Source organism: Silurus meridionalis, chromosome 4, assembly GCF_014805685.1.
Source record: "Silurus meridionalis isolate SWU-2019-XX chromosome 4, ASM1480568v1, whole genome shotgun sequence".
Taxonomy (NCBI): Eukaryota; Metazoa; Chordata; class Actinopteri; order Siluriformes; family Siluridae; genus Silurus; species Silurus meridionalis.
Window position 1 is genome coordinate 38,530,168 of NC_060887.1, and position 17,500 is coordinate 38,547,667.

At 38.0% G+C, this 17,500-nt stretch overlaps 1 protein-coding gene across 1 annotated transcript in view; it reads left to right on the forward strand.

Moving 5' to 3' along the window:
- The window catches only part of col11a1a (collagen, type XI, alpha 1a), a 92,208-nt gene that overhangs the window by 43,487 nt on the left and 31,221 nt on the right, over positions 1–17,500 (forward strand). Inside the window, exons 20-33 of the mRNA XM_046847114.1 lie at positions 2,931–2,984; positions 3,063–3,107; positions 3,996–4,049; positions 4,139–4,183; positions 6,401–6,454; positions 7,407–7,451; positions 8,091–8,144; positions 8,237–8,281; positions 9,655–9,708; positions 9,799–9,843; positions 11,342–11,395; positions 11,560–11,667; positions 12,306–12,359; positions 15,969–16,022. Coding sequence (XP_046703070.1) covers positions 2,931–2,984; positions 3,063–3,107; positions 3,996–4,049; positions 4,139–4,183; positions 6,401–6,454; positions 7,407–7,451; positions 8,091–8,144; positions 8,237–8,281; positions 9,655–9,708; positions 9,799–9,843; positions 11,342–11,395; positions 11,560–11,667; positions 12,306–12,359; positions 15,969–16,022 — 765 coding nt within the window. The remainder of the gene's footprint in view (positions 1–2,930; positions 2,985–3,062; positions 3,108–3,995; positions 4,050–4,138; positions 4,184–6,400; positions 6,455–7,406; positions 7,452–8,090; positions 8,145–8,236; positions 8,282–9,654; positions 9,709–9,798; positions 9,844–11,341; positions 11,396–11,559; positions 11,668–12,305; positions 12,360–15,968; positions 16,023–17,500) is intronic.

Here is a 17,500-nt window from a genome sequence, read left to right on the forward strand (position 1 = left end):
ATTAGCGGCTAGCACATACACTGAGATTGAGTTTGTACCCTGGTTCGCTTTGTTTATTTATTCATCTATTTATTTATTTATTTTTATTTATTTACCCAAATGACGAGCGACAATCTTCAGTCCATCATCGTCTTACTGACCCCTACACAGACGGATTCTAGCCGACACTTCCATCTAGCCTCGGAGTATCTCGCAGTATCTCTCGTCTAATCTAGTTTTTGTAATCCAGCTGCCGGTGCTTATCATCGCTCTGATAACTGTTCAGCTGTGAGGATTTGCTGAGTGTTTTCTCATGAACTCGCCCCACTCGCCCCGTGTGCATGCAGCCAGTGGCTGAACAGTGCTGCTTTGTGCTCAGGAGAATGAGAGACAGGAGAAAATCAGATTACAGACAAAAAAAACACCCAAAAAAAACATCTTTATGGGATTTGAAGGTTCTCTCAAACACCCTAAACAAAGACTATGATTATTAGGAGTTAGGACAGAGGGCATATGTATATTTTGTTATTACTATATACATTATTAATAATATTATTATTATTATATTTTATAGATAATCAATTCTATTTATATTTTTATGTAATATAATTTAAATATTTTTATATATATTTAATTATTATTATTATTATTATTACAATGAATCTTATGTTGGATTGTAGCCCGATAGCCCCTTATGTAATGTTATTATTTGGCCCTATTACCCTAAACTGTAGATTTATTTGTGGACCCTAAACCATAAAGTTTATATTACATTGTAGCCCCATTACCCCATACCTTATGTTACATTGTAGCCCCATTACCCCATACCCTATATTACATTGTAGCCCTATTACCCCATACCCTATATTACATTGTAGCCCCATTACCCCATACCTTATGTTACATTGTGTCCCTATTACCCCATACCTTATGTTGCATTGTACCCCCATTACCCCATACATTATGTTGCATTGTACCCCCATTACCCCATACTCTATATTACATTGTAGCCCCATTACCCCATACTCTATATTATATTGTATCCCCATTACCCCATACTCTATAATACATTGTAGCCCCATTACCCCATACTCTATATTACATTGTAGCCCCATTACCCCATACCTATATTACATTGTAGCCCCATTACCTATACTCTATATTATATTGTAGCCCCATTACCCCATACTCTATAATACATTGTAGCCCCATTACCCCATACTCTATATTACATTGTAGCCCCATTACCCCATACTCTATAATACATTGTAGCCCCATTACCCTATACTCTATATTATATTGTATCCTCATTACCCCATACTCTATAATACATTGTAGCCCGTTACCCCATACTCTATATTACATTGTAGCCCCATTACCCCATACCTATATTACATTGTAGCCCCATTACCCTATACCCTATATTACATTGTAGCCCCATTACCCTATACCCTATATTACATTGTAGCCCCATTACCCTATACCCTATATTACATTGTATTACCCCATACCTATATTACATTGTATTATTACCCCATACCCTATAATACATTGTAGCCCCATTACCCTATACTCTATATTACATTGTAGCCCCATTACCCCATACCCTATAATACATTGTAGCCCCATTACCCTATACTCTATATTACATTGTAGCCCCATTACCCCATACCCTATATTACATTGTAGCCCCATTACCCCATACTCTATATTACATTGTAGCCCCATTACCCCATACCCTATAATACATTGTAGCCCCATTACCCTATACTCTATATTACATTGTAGCCCCATTACCCCATACTCTATATATTACATTGTAGCCCCATTACCCTATACTCTATATTACATTGTAGCCCCATTACCCCATACCCTATAATACATTGTAGCCCTATTACCCTATACTCTATATTACATTGTAGCCCCATTACCCCATACCCTATATTACATTGTATTACCCCATACCCTATAATACATTGTAGCCCCATTACCCCATACCTTATGTTGCATTGTACCCCATTACCCCATACTCTATATATTACATTGTAGCCCCATTACCCTATACTCTATATTACATTGTAGCCCCATTACCCCATACCCTATAATACATTGTAGCCCCATTACCCTATACTCTATATTACATTGTAGCCCCATTACCCCATACCCTATATTACATTGTAGCCCCATTACCCCATACTCTATATTACATTGTAGCCCCATTACCCCATACTCTATATTACAATGTAGCTCCATTACCCCATTTATCAGGTATTAGATAACGTTATCATGATACATTGCTATTTTTATTTTAAAGCATCATACTGTTGGTTACATTTTCAAATGTCTGTTACCCTACATTCCACCATCTTAAAATAAATCACCACTACATCAAAATAATTTAATTCTATTGTTACATTGTTTGCATTATTACACCATTCTTGACAGTTTGTTTTGTTTTATTATGGAATGCATCAGGAACGTCCTGTCCACTAGTTGGCGCTGATTGCCTATACAATATTTGTACAACTGCAGTCTCTTATTTAATGTACAGTTTGAGATGAAAGCACTTTAAGTCCCCACCTACCATTACAAGCTCAGCAGCAGGGCTACATGGATCAGTAATAATGGGTCATAAACATTTAGGTGTTCTTGATTATGAAATATGTTCACATCTCATTATAATCTGTGAGCCCGTTAGCAGTAATGAATGATGTGTCAATGTGATGGATTGTGCTACATTGTTTTAATGGCATTGAAAACCCTAGTTTTGTGAGGAAAATCCACTGGCAGAAAGACGAGGAATCAGTGCTTATGGTCATTCAGCAAGGATACAACAGCTTGGGCATTTGTGTATACAAAAATATCTGTCCTGAAATGTTCACTCATGCATCACACTCATGGCTAAGAAGAAATGAAAATGAATCGAGCACCTTTTATTTTCTTGTTGTCAGGGAGATACTGGTCCCCCAGGACCCCTTGGAGCTCCAGGAGAGGATGGACCTAGAGTAAGTGTTTTTTGTATTGCAAACTTCATAGCGTACTCTTTGATTTAAATATTAACCCCTGACTTTTGTCGTCTTTAGGGAGAGGATGGAGAGATTGGACCACGAGGGTTAGCCGGAGACAGCGTAAGTTTGCGATATAGACACGGACTGGACCTGTACAGACTTCAAAGTGGAAAATGGTAGCTTAGATGTTGAACTTTATGTTGTAAACACCACCAAGCCAGCACCAATCTTGGTGCGAAGGAAAGACCCTTTAGCTCTTAACTTCTCAGGTGTATCACCACCTAAATAATATTGTTCTGAATAAGTGGGTGAACCAAATTTTCAAATGTAAAATGTAGGTGGAGGGTCACAATAGTGGGCATGTCCTTCAGAATTTTACTTACACTCATAGTGCATTTCATTCCTTGGCTGAGATCGTCAAATTCTTGCTAAACACCAGACTTCTTGATTGGTTGGTACTTCATGTCATAACCTCACAGTTAGACCATCTAGCTTGCTGTTGCTAGCCTCAAATGAACTGGAGCTTAGCTACTACTACAGTACCAGTTACAGGTTATAGTTCAGGTCACCTATTGATACCTAGTACCTCTTGATGACCCCTTAAATTCTTAAAGAATGCAGCAAGTGGTGGTGCTGAACTGATTGGAAAGTGGAGAAACTCACAAAGCCATGCCTCTCAATAAAGAATTCATGATAATCCAGGTTGTGTTTGAGGCTCCACCTTGAGGGTACCTACATGAGGGTTTTTTCAGGGTTTTGTGGTAGTTCAGTGGTTAAGACCAATGCTGGGCCCTTGAGCAAGGCCCTTAGCTCTTAACTGCCCAGTTTTATATATGAGAAAATTGTAAGTTGCTCTGGATAAATGCATCGACCAAAATGCCATCAAAGTAAATGATCAGCAGAATAACAGCCTTAAAACCCCACATAATTTTTTAACCGATGCATTATTGTTGTATTTTTGGAAAATCTGAGACAGTAATCATAAACTGTCATGTTTTTTTCTCTCAGGGTCCCCGAGGTCTGCCTGGTCCCCGAGGTTCTATCGGTCCTCCCGGACAGCCTGTCAGTATATTTCTTTTTTTACACATTTTAGATCACTAGGCACTCGTTTTTTAATTGTTTAGAGCTAATCTGATAACGTTTCTCCACAGGGTGTAGCTGGTGTCGACGGTCCTCAAGGTCCCAAAGGAAACATGGTAAGATATATATATATATATATATATATATATATATATATATATATATATATATATATATATATATATATATATATATATACACAGTATATGAATGTATTCACGTTTCGTTATATTTAGGAAATTTTGACAAAGTTGTGAATTTGTTTACATATTTTAATTAATTTCTGTATGCCAAACAAAGTGTGGTCAATTTTAATCCTAAAAGAGAACAGTACAAAGAAATCTTCAATGAAATCAAAAGCAAATACACATTTAAATGACTGATTCATGTTTCTTTACAGAAACTATGTTACAATATACAAATAATATAAAACAAAATATTTAAAAAAAATCTGTTTAGTTCTCTTTCTCTAAAGGATGTTCTCCACATGAACCACCTGAAGATCCATTATATTATTATATTATATATCAGTATATATATTATTCACTATATACATGATATTAGTGTAAAGGGCTAAATACCATGAAGATGGATTAATTTAAAATCTACACTCAAGTGTTAATCACTGAACACCTCAACAATGATAGAACTGTAAAGAATGGACCACCCAGATGAGGTTTTCTTTTAGGGTCTGGTTCCTCGCAAGGTTTCTCCGTCTCAGGGAGTTTTTCCTCCACCACAGGCTCACTCAGTAGGGATAAACTTATATGGTAATACAATTAAAGTAAATTGACATTTTATTTCTATTTTATAAGTATAGCACTTTTAACAATGGACATTGTCCCGAGGAAGATTAACAGAAATAAATAGCTTACAAACATAAATCATTCCCTATAACTGGTTTATTATACTAACAGTATCATTGACTAACATGGGAAAATAAATATAAAAAAAAGGTTTATTACAATAATGATTCCTTTTTTTATTTTATAAAGAGAAGAAAAACATCATTTTCAGCAGAGATCTGGATTAGGTGTGTTTCTACACTCTGACTAGCCTTGTGCTAGCAAGCTAAAACAAAAGAGTGTCACATGAACCTTACGTGACCTTTTGTGTTTACCTCAAATCCATTTACTAAAATTAGCTGAACTCTAGGATCAGCAGGGATCTGAAAATTTCCCTCAAAGCGAAAATAAAGGTCGAGCCCTTCACCTCAGGTCAGAAACGTAGCAAAGTAGAGCTAACTAGCTATGAAAGGAAACATTGTTTGTGAGGCATCCAGGCGGATAAAGACTCTCAGATTAAAAATGGCAGGCTGGGTAATGAACCACAGCAGCAGTTCTTGTAGTGGAATATATGAGCCACGGCAACACAAGCATGTTGTGCTAATAAATCTTTTTTAAATTTTAATCTAATTCAATTTTATTTGTGTAGCGCTTTTTACAATGGACATTGTAAAGGTTATATAAAAGTATGTGTAAGTTTATTGCCTATAAGTTTTGTTCCTTATAATTGATTTTCCCTGATGAGTGAACCAGTGGTGACTGTGGTGAAGGAAAAACTCCTTGAGATGGTATGAAGAAGAAACCTTGAGAGGAACCAAACCCAAAAGGGAACCTCATCCTCATCTGAGTGGCACAGAATGTGCATTTATTGTAGATACATTGTTGAGGTGTGCATTAATAGGTGTGTGAATGCAAATCTGTTCAGTCAAACTGTGGTCCTGAGCCACTGTCATAGAGTTGCTCAGCAGCTTAATGGATCTTTAGGCTGTAGGTGTGGAACCATTTCCAGCTGCACAGAGCGCTCTCATTTGAGAAGAACTCCCTCCAGAGGTAAAAAAAAACAAAAGTCAAGAACACTGGTTACTCAAACCTCATGGGCATGTTTACTCGAAAAGAGGGAGAGAGCGAAAGAGAGAGAGAGAGAGAGAGAGAGAGAGAGAGAGAGAGAGAGAGAGAGAGATGGGTGACAAGAACAAAGATTGGTAAACATTCTCATTGTTTAAGTGTTTAAGGAAAAATATACAGTGTGATCAGGGTGTAAAAAAGATGTAAAAAAGATGTTATTCCTCAGTAGATGTAAGCAGAACTGCTGTGCTACAACCTTTTCTAGAATCTTGGAGATAAAGAGGAGGTTTGATATTGTAGTTGGACAGCTGACAAGGGTCAAGGTCATGTTTCTTAATTAGGGGGTTGATAACTCTTGATTGAAGTATTTAGGTACAAGGATTTTATTAGCGATAGCTCTGTTTTCTCGAATAATTTTTCTCAGTCCAGTATTGATGAACCTTTTGAGGTGCAGGTCCTTAAACAGTCTTTCTCTTTTTTTAGGGACCTCAAGGAGAACCAGGTCCTCCTGGACAGCAGGGAATCCCAGGAACACAGGTGAGGTTACATTTATAACAACTGTTCCTCTGTGAGGAATCTCTGAGTCTGTCAGGTGACAGGTGTGATTCCATTATTACACAGATCTAGAGGAAACGTCTATCCCATTAATATCTATCTATCTATCTGTCTGTCTGTCTGTCTGTCTGTCTGTCTGTCTGTCTGGCTGGCTGGCTGGCTGGCTGGCTGGCTGGCTGGCTGGCTGGCTGGCTGGCTGGCTGTCATAAAACAATCTGTCTGTTATCAGTTGTTACTTGTTTATTTATGTGCAGTAGATATAATTCTCCACGCATCCCCAGCAACTCTCAGTGCCGGTCCCAAGCCCGGATAAATTGGGGAGGGTTGCGTTAGGAAGGGCATCCAACGTAAAACATGTGCCAAATCAAACGTGCGGAGGATCCGCTGTGGCGACCCCTAACGGGAGAAGCCAAAAGAAAGTTTAGATATAATTCTCCACATGGTCACATGCTGTACAGTATATCAGAGTTATAATTGGCTGAGGTGTGTTGGTGGGTGGAGCTTAACCTCAATTCAACCGTCTCAGTGTTTTTACTGTGGGAGGAAAGTTAAAGCATCACATTCATACAGCACAGTGTTTAAATTACACACACACACACACACACACACACACAGATAATAATCAGGGCTGGCTACTCACACACGCACACACACACACACACACATACACACATACAAACACTGATAATAATCAGGGCTGGCTACTCACACACACACACACACACACACACACACACACACACACACACACACATACACACACACCTGTAAATACACACTTTTTGATCAAATTCAGTTCACATGGAGACAATGGGGTATTATTAAGTTTCAGATAGACACACACACACACACACACACACACACACACACACACACACACACACACACACACACACACACAACAGGTTGTTCATCTGCTCTGTCTATTCTGCAGGGGCTTCCTGGACCCCAAGGGCCTATCGGACCACCAGGAGAAAAGGTATGTACATCATTTTACATCATCACTCCGTCCCCTTTACATCATCACTCTGTCCCTTTACATCATCCCCGTCCTCTTTACATAACCCCACTGTCCCCTTAACATCATCCCACTGTCCTCTATACATCATCACTCTGTCCCTTTACATCATCCCCATCCTCTTTACATAACCCCACTGTCCCCTTAACATCATCCCACTGTCCTCTATACATCATCACTCTGTCCCCTTTACATCATCCCCCATCCTCTTTACATAACCCCACTGTCCCCTTAACATCCTCACACTGTCCTCTATACATCATCACTCTGTCCCCTTTACATCATCCTCCGTCCTCTTTACATCATCCCCCAGTCTCCCTTAAATCATCCCCCTGTCTCCTTTGCATCACCCCTCTGTCCCCTTTACATCATCACTCTGGATTTCTATAGAACCTACTTAAAGACACTAGAACGCACTGGAAATAGCAGCAGCTTCATATCTTCATCCAATCAACCAAATGTATTAGCAGAGCAATTTGCAGCACAGTACATAGCAACACATTTGACCAAATACAAAAACAACCACCTCACAATAGACTAGTAATGTTTTTACACTCTCTCTCTCTCTCTCTCTCTCTCTCTCTCTCTCTCCTCTTTTAGGGTCCTCAAGGTCGTTCTGGCCTGCCTGGTTTGCCTGGTTCTGATGGACCTCCTGTAAGTATCACTTGATAATTTGGCAGTGGTTTTTTGATCAGGGTCTCGGCGTCTAGTGCACAGAGATGAATCCGTATACTCGTCTGTTTTAGGGCCATCCTGGGAAAGAGGGACCTGCAGGAGAGAAAGGAGCTCTGGTAAGATCACATCCCACAATCACCTTAAGATTCGCTCTGCACAAGGTCCAGAGGCGGCAAAAATACACACATCCTTCACTCCAGTAACATACAGATACTGATGTATTAAAATATATTAAAAGACTCTGGTAAAAGTTGAAGTTCTGCACTTTTATACTCAAGTGAAAGTAAAGAAGTTCTTCAGTAAAAAATAGTCATTACTATTACCTGTTTTAGTGTCACACTGATAACAGGACCTCACATTATATTAATATACTAATAAAAAGAACTTTAAATACCAGAAGAATCTATTTAAATACAGTAATGAAGTATTTGTACTTCATTAATTCCCCCCTCTGAGGCCAAATTTATTCCATCATCTCTCATAAATAATGTGTGGTGATTTTAGTGCCCTACTGACAGACCGCACCAGAGCTGAGATCAAAATAAACAGCTAGCACTAGGGGTAATAAATATTCATCTCTGTGGAATAAATACACTGTACGGCCGAATGTTTGTGGACACCTAACCATAAGGTTGCTATGTGCTTCTTGAGCACCTGTTTTGTGCAGTTTGTGTCATGCTGGAACAGGTTTTGGTCTCCTAGTTCAAGTTTAGGAAATATTCCATGCTCAAGCATCCAAAGACGTCCAATACAATTGTGTGCCTCCAAGTTTGCAGAAGAACTGCATATGCGTGTCACGTGTCCCAATACTTTTGGCCATATCGTATACATAGCTCTTGGATTTATTTTAGCGATCCAGAAATGACCATGACACAGTGTTGGTGAAAAAGCTAATTATAGACAACCACAGTTAGCTTGATAATGCTAATTTAATTATTTCATTATATGAGGCAGAGTAATTATTCAATAAATAAAAAAGTAAAAAATTAACAAATACAAATCTAATAAGGTGTTGACATTTTATTTCCTGTTTTATCCTATGTTTAATAATTAACTCTTTTTGTGTAACTCATTTAAACATTACAAACAAATTGCACAAAAATGACTTGTATTAATTAGATTATTTTTAGTATTTAATCAATAATAATTAATGGTTCATTTGTAAAAATATAAAATATAAAGAAATACAGAAACATGTAGAAAAAACGCTACAATTTATTACAAAATGCTTCATAGAAATTCCAATTGAAATTTCATCAACAAATGTATTTGTTATTAATTACATTAAAAACATACATTCACTGAAATCATTAAAAATGAAGAAAATACTTACATTAATTAAACATTTAAATACTTATATTTAAAAAAAAAAGCTGCACTATGATCTCTTATAATCTATCCATATCCCCATAAATACATTTTCATATTTGTTTTAAAGCTGAATATAGAATAACTAATAATAATCTTTGATCTTCTCTCTGGTTTTCAGGGTCAGCCCGGTCCCCAGGGGCCGATCGGATACCCGGGACCCCGTGGTGTTAAGGTACAAACCAGAATGACGTGTATAAAGCATTAAAGCGGTGAATCTGCACGCTGTCTGTGGGCTGAGACGCATTTCTGTGTTTTTAAACAGGGAGCCGACGGAGTCCGAGGACTAAAAGGTGGCAAAGGAGAGAAGGTGAGGATTTAAATTCTGTTTCCTGACAAAAGATAGAAAAGAATAATCGCGTTATTGTGCTGGTTAATAATCTGTAATAATCTGTAAATCATCAGGTTCGGGTTGGTAATCGGGTACAGGATGAAATTTGATTGATGATCCCTCATTTTCATCCTTTTACTGTAAATTATTTACAGCTTGAGACGTTATTATCAAATATATATACCAGGGGTCCCCAAAAACCAGTACCTGGATGTGAATTATTTGATAATGAGCTGCACAGAAAAGAGAAAATCTTTAACATTTTTATTTTATGACCATTTTATTGACTTTCAATGGCAGCAGGATGTTTAATTAAATAAGAAATGACCATTTGCCTGTTTCCTGCACTTGTTTCCAATGCATCAATAAAAGCTAAAGGTGCTTTTAATTCGTAACATTACAGCTGAAGGTCGACTGATAGTGGATTTTACCGATACCGATACCGAGGTTGGATCGTACTCGCCAATAACTGCTTAATATATAATGATACTGTAATGATACTGGATGAAAAGGCGAATAAACGCTCCATGTAAAATCCCCCTGTACATTTTTACATTAATAAAGAAATTCAAAAACATACTGAATCATGAAAATGTTCTGAAGGAAATAAACATGAACATATTAAATAAATAGAATTATATAATTAATCAATAATAAATAATAAACATGCCGCTCTGTCCGTGTAAAAACAAACACCATGTGGCGTCAGTGATTCGCCTCTAGTGGCCGCTCGCGTAATGACAGCTGGACGGAACCCGGAAAAACTATCAGTATGGATTGTTGCAGATAGACGATAGTTCCATCAATTGACTACAGGTGCTGATCAATCAGCAAAACCGACGACTCAGTCGACCTCTACTTACAGCACAAATAAATTAATTCTTCGCATACCCCTGCGATGTTAAAAAGCTGTGGTCAAAGATGATACAGTGACTTTAGAGTACAGAGTTTTAAGGGCCTTGCTCAAGGGCCCAAGAGTGGCAGCTTGGCCATACTGGGTCTTAAAGTCCCGATCTTCTAATCGGTACCCCAGAGCCTTAACCAGTGAGCTACCACTTCCCTCCTGATAATAATGAGTTACATTATCATTCTATATGTAATCATTCAATTCATAATTAAATTATATAATATGTAATAGTTATAATATGCACGTTATTGCATGTGATAATACATTACCCCGATACCCAACCCTGCCCCGGCCTCTGGTTCGTGGAAAAATGTGGTGAAAGGGCCCATAATATAAAAAAGGTTAGGAAGTGCTAATATAAATAATGTAAATAAATAAATTAATGTAATTTTTTTATAATTTATTTATTATTTAAGGAAAGAGAATTGTGTAATGACATTATTACCTTGTGGCCTGGAGGGGGCAGTATGGCCCAACATCTATCTCCAAACCTGAGTTCAGCCAAAAAAAAAAAAAGGAAAGAATTAATGTGTAATAAATCTTGGTTATTAAATGATTATTGTTTTTCAGGGAGAGGACGGATTCCCTGGGTTTAAAGGAGACATGGGTCTGAAAGGAGACAGAGTGAGCACACACACACACACACACACACACACACACGATTCCTAGTAATGTTCCTATTGGGACAATAAACACGCCATACATCACGTATATTATATATAGCTGGTCTTTGTGTGTGTGTGTGTGTGTGTGTGTGTGTGTGTGTGTGTGTGTGTGTGTGTGTGTAGGGTGAGGTCGGTTTGCTTGGGCCCAGAGGTGAAGATGGTCCTGAGGGTCCTAAAGGTCGTGCTGGTCCTCCTGGGGAATCTGGACCTTTGGGCCTGGCTGGAGAAAAGGTCTCTACTCTTAGTTTCCTTCTTACCAATTTTATTCAACTAATTATTTTTGAAAAAATAACAATAATATGATGATTGAGGTTAAAATAAATTGGGTTCATTTACAAGGAATGATGAATAAATTCGGTCCAAAAAATAAACATCAGCAGTTATGAAATAATAATATTATAATCATTACTTCATATTTTTAAATATTAGAAAAATCATACAAAATTTACTTCAATTACTTGAATGTGCAAAATGAAAAGGTATAAATATGTAATAATTGAAATGACTTTATAAATGAATGAAATTTTGAAAAAACAATATAATTATTGTTTATTATTTATTACAATTTTTCCATTGTTTTATATTTATTCTGTTTAAAAGAATTGCATGGCAGCTGAAATTTTTTTCTAAATATCATATTATAATAGCGTCTATGTATAGTAGAAAAAAAGTAAGAAAAATATATTTTTTTTAATTAAAATACATTTAAATACAAAATTACAGGAAATGTGTTCATGTTAAAAATATTATCAAAATGTGAAGTTGTGATAAAAAAAATGTAATAAAAAAAAGGTTATTGATTGATTGATTTTGAAAGTAGTATTCGGTGGTGTGTACTGACTGCATGATCCTCTGGTGTTTTCCCGCAGGGTAAACTCGGAGTTCCCGGATTGCCTGGGTATCCAGGACGTCAAGGACCGAAGGTACATTCACTACATGAAGTGTTTATATTTAGTGTGCACTCCCTAGACTCCCTACACACTGCACTATTTGGACCTAACAAAAAAAACCACCATTTACGTAGATTAACCAGATTAGCAAATAAGGATTACGAGTTATGAGTTGAGGATTAAGTGATTAAGTAACAGTTTTATGGAGACTAATGTTCGTTAAGGTAGTCAGAGATTGTGATTATGTATTAGGGATTAGCAATCACGTATTAGAAATGAGGGATTGATGGTTTTGGATTAAAGATTAAGGATTCAAAGTGAAACTGGATTATGGGTCTTGATTAGTTTTTTGTAATAAGAGTTTGGGATTAAATTTTAGGGATTTAAAGTGAATGATTTGTAAATTGGGATTATGGGTTGGGATTATCTTTTTGGAATTAGGATTGGGGATTCAGGATTAGAAATTAGGAATTGTGGGTCAAGGATTGGTAGTTGTTTTAGGGCTTAGGTTTTTGGGTTACAGGTTTAGAAATGATGTTTTGGGGTTAGGAGTTAGGAAATTACGTATTATGGGTTAGATACAAGGTGTTTGGGCTCTAGATTAGGTTTTGGGTTTGGGATTATGTATTTGTGTTTATCGATTGGATATTGCAGGTCGATGATTAGGTACTGGGGTAGGAGTTTTAGGGTTAGGTTCGGAGATTATGTATTGGGGTTAGTGATTAGGTTTTGGGTTTGGGATAATGTATTAGGGGTTATGGTTTAGGCTTTTAGATAGGGATCACGGATTATGTTTAAGGAGTTGGAGATTAGGTATTGTGGGTCAAGAATTAGATAATTTGGGGGTTAGGTTTTGGGTTAAGGATTAGGGATTAAGTGGGGTTTAGGGATTGGATTTGGGGTTAGGTATTGGGGATTGTAATTAGGGTTAGGATTAGGTATTGCAGTTCAAGGATTAGGTTTTAAGGGTTAGGAAATAGGGGTTAAACATAAGGTTTTGTGTTAAGGATTAGGGTTTAGAGATTTGTGTTTTTGGTTAGGGATTAGGGTTTAGATATTGTGGGTCGAAGATTAGGTTTTAGAGTTTAGGAATTCTATATTAGCGATTAGGGATTAAGAGCTATGTATTAAGGGTTAGGCATTAGAGATTTAATGGTTAGGGTTAGGTATTAGGGGTTATGGATCAGAGGTTACAGCATTGTAATTTGTATTAATTTTAGATCTAATACCTAGTGTGTGTTTTTGTTTTCTCACCCAAATGATTGGGAAACATATTTAGACAACCTCTGATTGGGTGATGCTCGCTTACTGAAAACGTATACCCCTAGCCAACATTTTGCGGACCCCCGTTCATAAGACTTTTCTAAATTTTTTTAATATTAAAGATGCCGTTTTGGTGTAATAACTTATCCTGATTCAGCAGAAACTGTTAAAGCAACACATCAATTAGCTCAGAAGCAAATGTTAACTACAAGCCTTCATCAGAACGATTACAAACATACTGTCGCTTGTGTCCAACCTTTCGCCTGGTAGTGGGTGTCTGAGAAACGGTTCGGCTGAGAACATGCGAAAGGAGGCGAGAAGGAAATCGAGATAAAATAAAGACAAATCCAACACGAGCCTCTATCTTTTATGACCACCTCGTAGCTTCGCCAGCTTAATGCTAAGAGAGTCATTACCAAGAAGAGCGTATACCCGCTCCCTCCTTTCCCTCGCTCGCTAAATGTATGGCTTTCATCAGGCAGCTCGCCTCCTCCACAGCGCAGCAGGAAGGCGAGATGGATGGGTTGAAGAGATTGTGGTAGCGTTTGATTTCTCATCAACCCGACAGGTTGCTGAAATCCACTCCACTCTACTCCACTCCACCACGCCGCCCAACTTTTACATTTCCGTGAGCTGTCATTGTGTTTAGGTGTTTATCGCAGACGTGGTGCTCAGCAGCTCACTTTGTTGTTGTTGTTTCCATAAAACACAGTGTGCGAGCTCAATCATGGCCTCGGTCAGGCGTGGTAATAGTGGAGGCTTTAAAACACCACATTGATTTCTTTATTTCTGCTCCAAATAATGCTGGCGGGATTGGAAACTCGGGGTAAGAGAGGAAACGGAGCATGCCCAAGCATCGCTTTTACGCTATATATCTTTGTGAGGACCGAAGAATGGATTATTGTTCCAGTTTTGTCCTTGTGGGGACCACTGTCTTGTCCACACAAGGAAAAATGCGGATGAGCTGAAATGTTGCTTTTTTATTAGAGGTTAAAGATAATGCTAGTTAGTAATGCAGCTAGTTAGTGCTATGCTACACCTACCAGCAATGTCCTTACTAGATGGTCCTCACAATGATAATTAAGACAAACGTGTTAGTGTGTGTTTGTGCGTGTTTGTACATCTGTGCAGGAACGTTTCCGAACAGTCAGACGCCCAAGTCAACAACTTACTCAGAGATCACACACCAATTTACTGTGTCATAGCTACTACAAATGAGCTAGCATCCTGACTTAGCCTCAAAACTTCACATACTATCTAGCTCAGATTCTAATATGATTAATTAGAATAATTTCTAATGAATTTATTCACAGTGTTTTTCCACCAACACATGGTTAGCATGCCACTTATCTTGTATAGGTATGTAGGTTATAGATTCCACTACAGAGTGTGGCAGAGTGTGAATGCCTGACACATAGTCCCATAGTCCTTTTGTCCCAAATTACATTGGTTCCCTGGTGGTCTAGTGGTTAGGATGCGGCGCTCTCACCGCTGCGGCCCAGGTTCGATCCCCGGTCAGGGAACCAACCCCAGCCATTAGGGTTGCACAATCCAGTGCACTCTTAGTGCCGGTCCAAAGCCCAGATAAATGGGGCGGGTTGCGTTAGGAAGGGCATCCAGCGTAAAAACGTGCCAAATTGAACGTGCGGATCATGAACACGGATGATCCGCTGTGGCGACCCCTAATGGGAGAAGCCGAAAGAAAGTTTTTATATTAAAATATAATATATAAAGTATAATGGCACCCTCTAGTAGAGAAGGGTCCTAAAGTGACCATTTATGTGAAGAAACAGGCCTGCATTTGTGTGTGTGTGTGTGTGTGTGTGTGTGTTTGTAAAGAGTTGTCTGCCGTGTGATCATGACGTCTACATTCACTGTTATAACCATGTGAAAAGCTTGATTCTGAATCGTCCAAAAAAGCGTTCAAAAGTGTGTTACAGTGTATTAACACAGTGCAGCCCCTAGGGGCAGCGTCAGTGCTGATATAAGCTGAAACACCTGACACGTCATATGTGGAGTTAGTTTTTCTTACCATGGATCCACTTGATTAAAACAGTAAGAGGAACACAAAACAGCTGGATTGATAGTGAAAGGAATGCAGAACAGCTGGATTAATTGTTAAAGAACACAAAAACAGTTGTTGGACAGTCACATCAGCCAGTCACAATCACGTATTTATTGGCGGTAGACCTGGTTGCAGTTCACTAGCTTCTATTTTATAACGCTTTTATAATAAGTGAATGTTCACGTTATATTTGTGTTTGTGTCACCGTAGCAGTGTATCTACACACGTCTCAGGAAGTACGTGACGATAAAGAGGAGTCAGTTTTGTATTTAAATTAGCATAAATCCCACTCACGCTTCCTCTCTGATCCGCAGGGCTCCACCGGATTCCCTGGATTCGCAGGCGCTAACGGAGAGAAGGGAGCCAGGGTAAGGATGAGATCACAGCATCATAACACAAACACATGCGGGGTTCATTGATTTCCATCATTGAGGGATTTGCAAAGAAAACACACCGATGGCGATCGATGGTCGAGAACAGAAGACGCTAAAACACACAAACTAGCAGAAAACATTGATTGTTGGTGGGGAAGTGAAATGTCGTGCCTTGCTGGACACAATTTGGGCTCATTTATACTGAATACACATTCACACACACACACACACACACACACACACACACACACACACACACACACACACTCATACCCAGGCTCCACATGGGATTATAGTCAGTGTTTACACACAGCACGCTGATGGCACTGGTCCCAGCACTTGGGCATCGCCATCACAGATGCAGCTGCTGCAGAGGAGCTAATTAAAATAACTCATTTTTTTTTCTGTTGAATTTTAACTAGTAAAATCTACAGCCGTAACCATTTCTGTACAAAAAAAACTACTGAGGTAACATGACTAACTAGTTTTCCCACAGAAACCTCAGCTATTTGCTAACCAGAGTCATAAATCAGAACCTGTCTGTTTTATTTGAATGCTAGCAGCCTCTAGTTTGACTCACTACTTACCAGTTACGCTTAGTCGCAATGCTAACTTAGGACACTTTCAAAAGTTTACACAGGAGGCTATGGAAAAGTGGTTAAATGCTAGAAAAAATCGACTGTCAGATAAAGTTAGTTCTCATGGCGTAAAACATTATTCTGACTAGCCAAATGCACCACAGGAGTTTAATAGCAAAGGTTACCACAGGAAATCGATTCTAGCTAGCCAGAGTTATCCACTGGCTAGCTTTAGCTTGCCAAAGTACAGAAAGTTATTTTGTCTAGCTTAAGTTATTAATGGAAGTTATTTCTATGAAAGTAATATAATAAGATGTTTTGCTAGGTGGGCAAATGTAGTAAAGTTAATGGTTTACCTTTTACTAGGTAACATATGCGACAGGAAAACAGGAGTTTATTAGCAAAAGTTACCACAGGGAATAGATTCTAACTGGTCAAAGTTATCTGCTGAAGTTATATCTGAAAGTTATTTCTGACAAGCTAAACATACTACAGAAAGTTATTTCTTATGAGATGAAGTCATAAAGGGACGTCGTTGCTGGTGGCCAAATCTAGATGAAGTCACTGGTTGACTGATTAGCAAAAACTAACCTGAAAACATCATTGCTATCTAGCTAGATTAGCTCAAGAAAAGTTATTTTTATCGGAATCATAATGAAACAAAAGTTATTTCGAACAAGATAAAATCATAATACGTAATGGGACTAGGCTAATTCTAGATGAAGTTACTGTTTCACTGATGAGCAAATAGTTAATCATTGCTATTATCATTGCTAGTTAGCTAAATTATAAATAATAAACTAAATAGATTCTAGCTAGCAAAATTTACATATTAATATATTTTTTTATCAAGATAAGGTCATAACAGGGACTCTGTTGCTAGGTTACCAAATA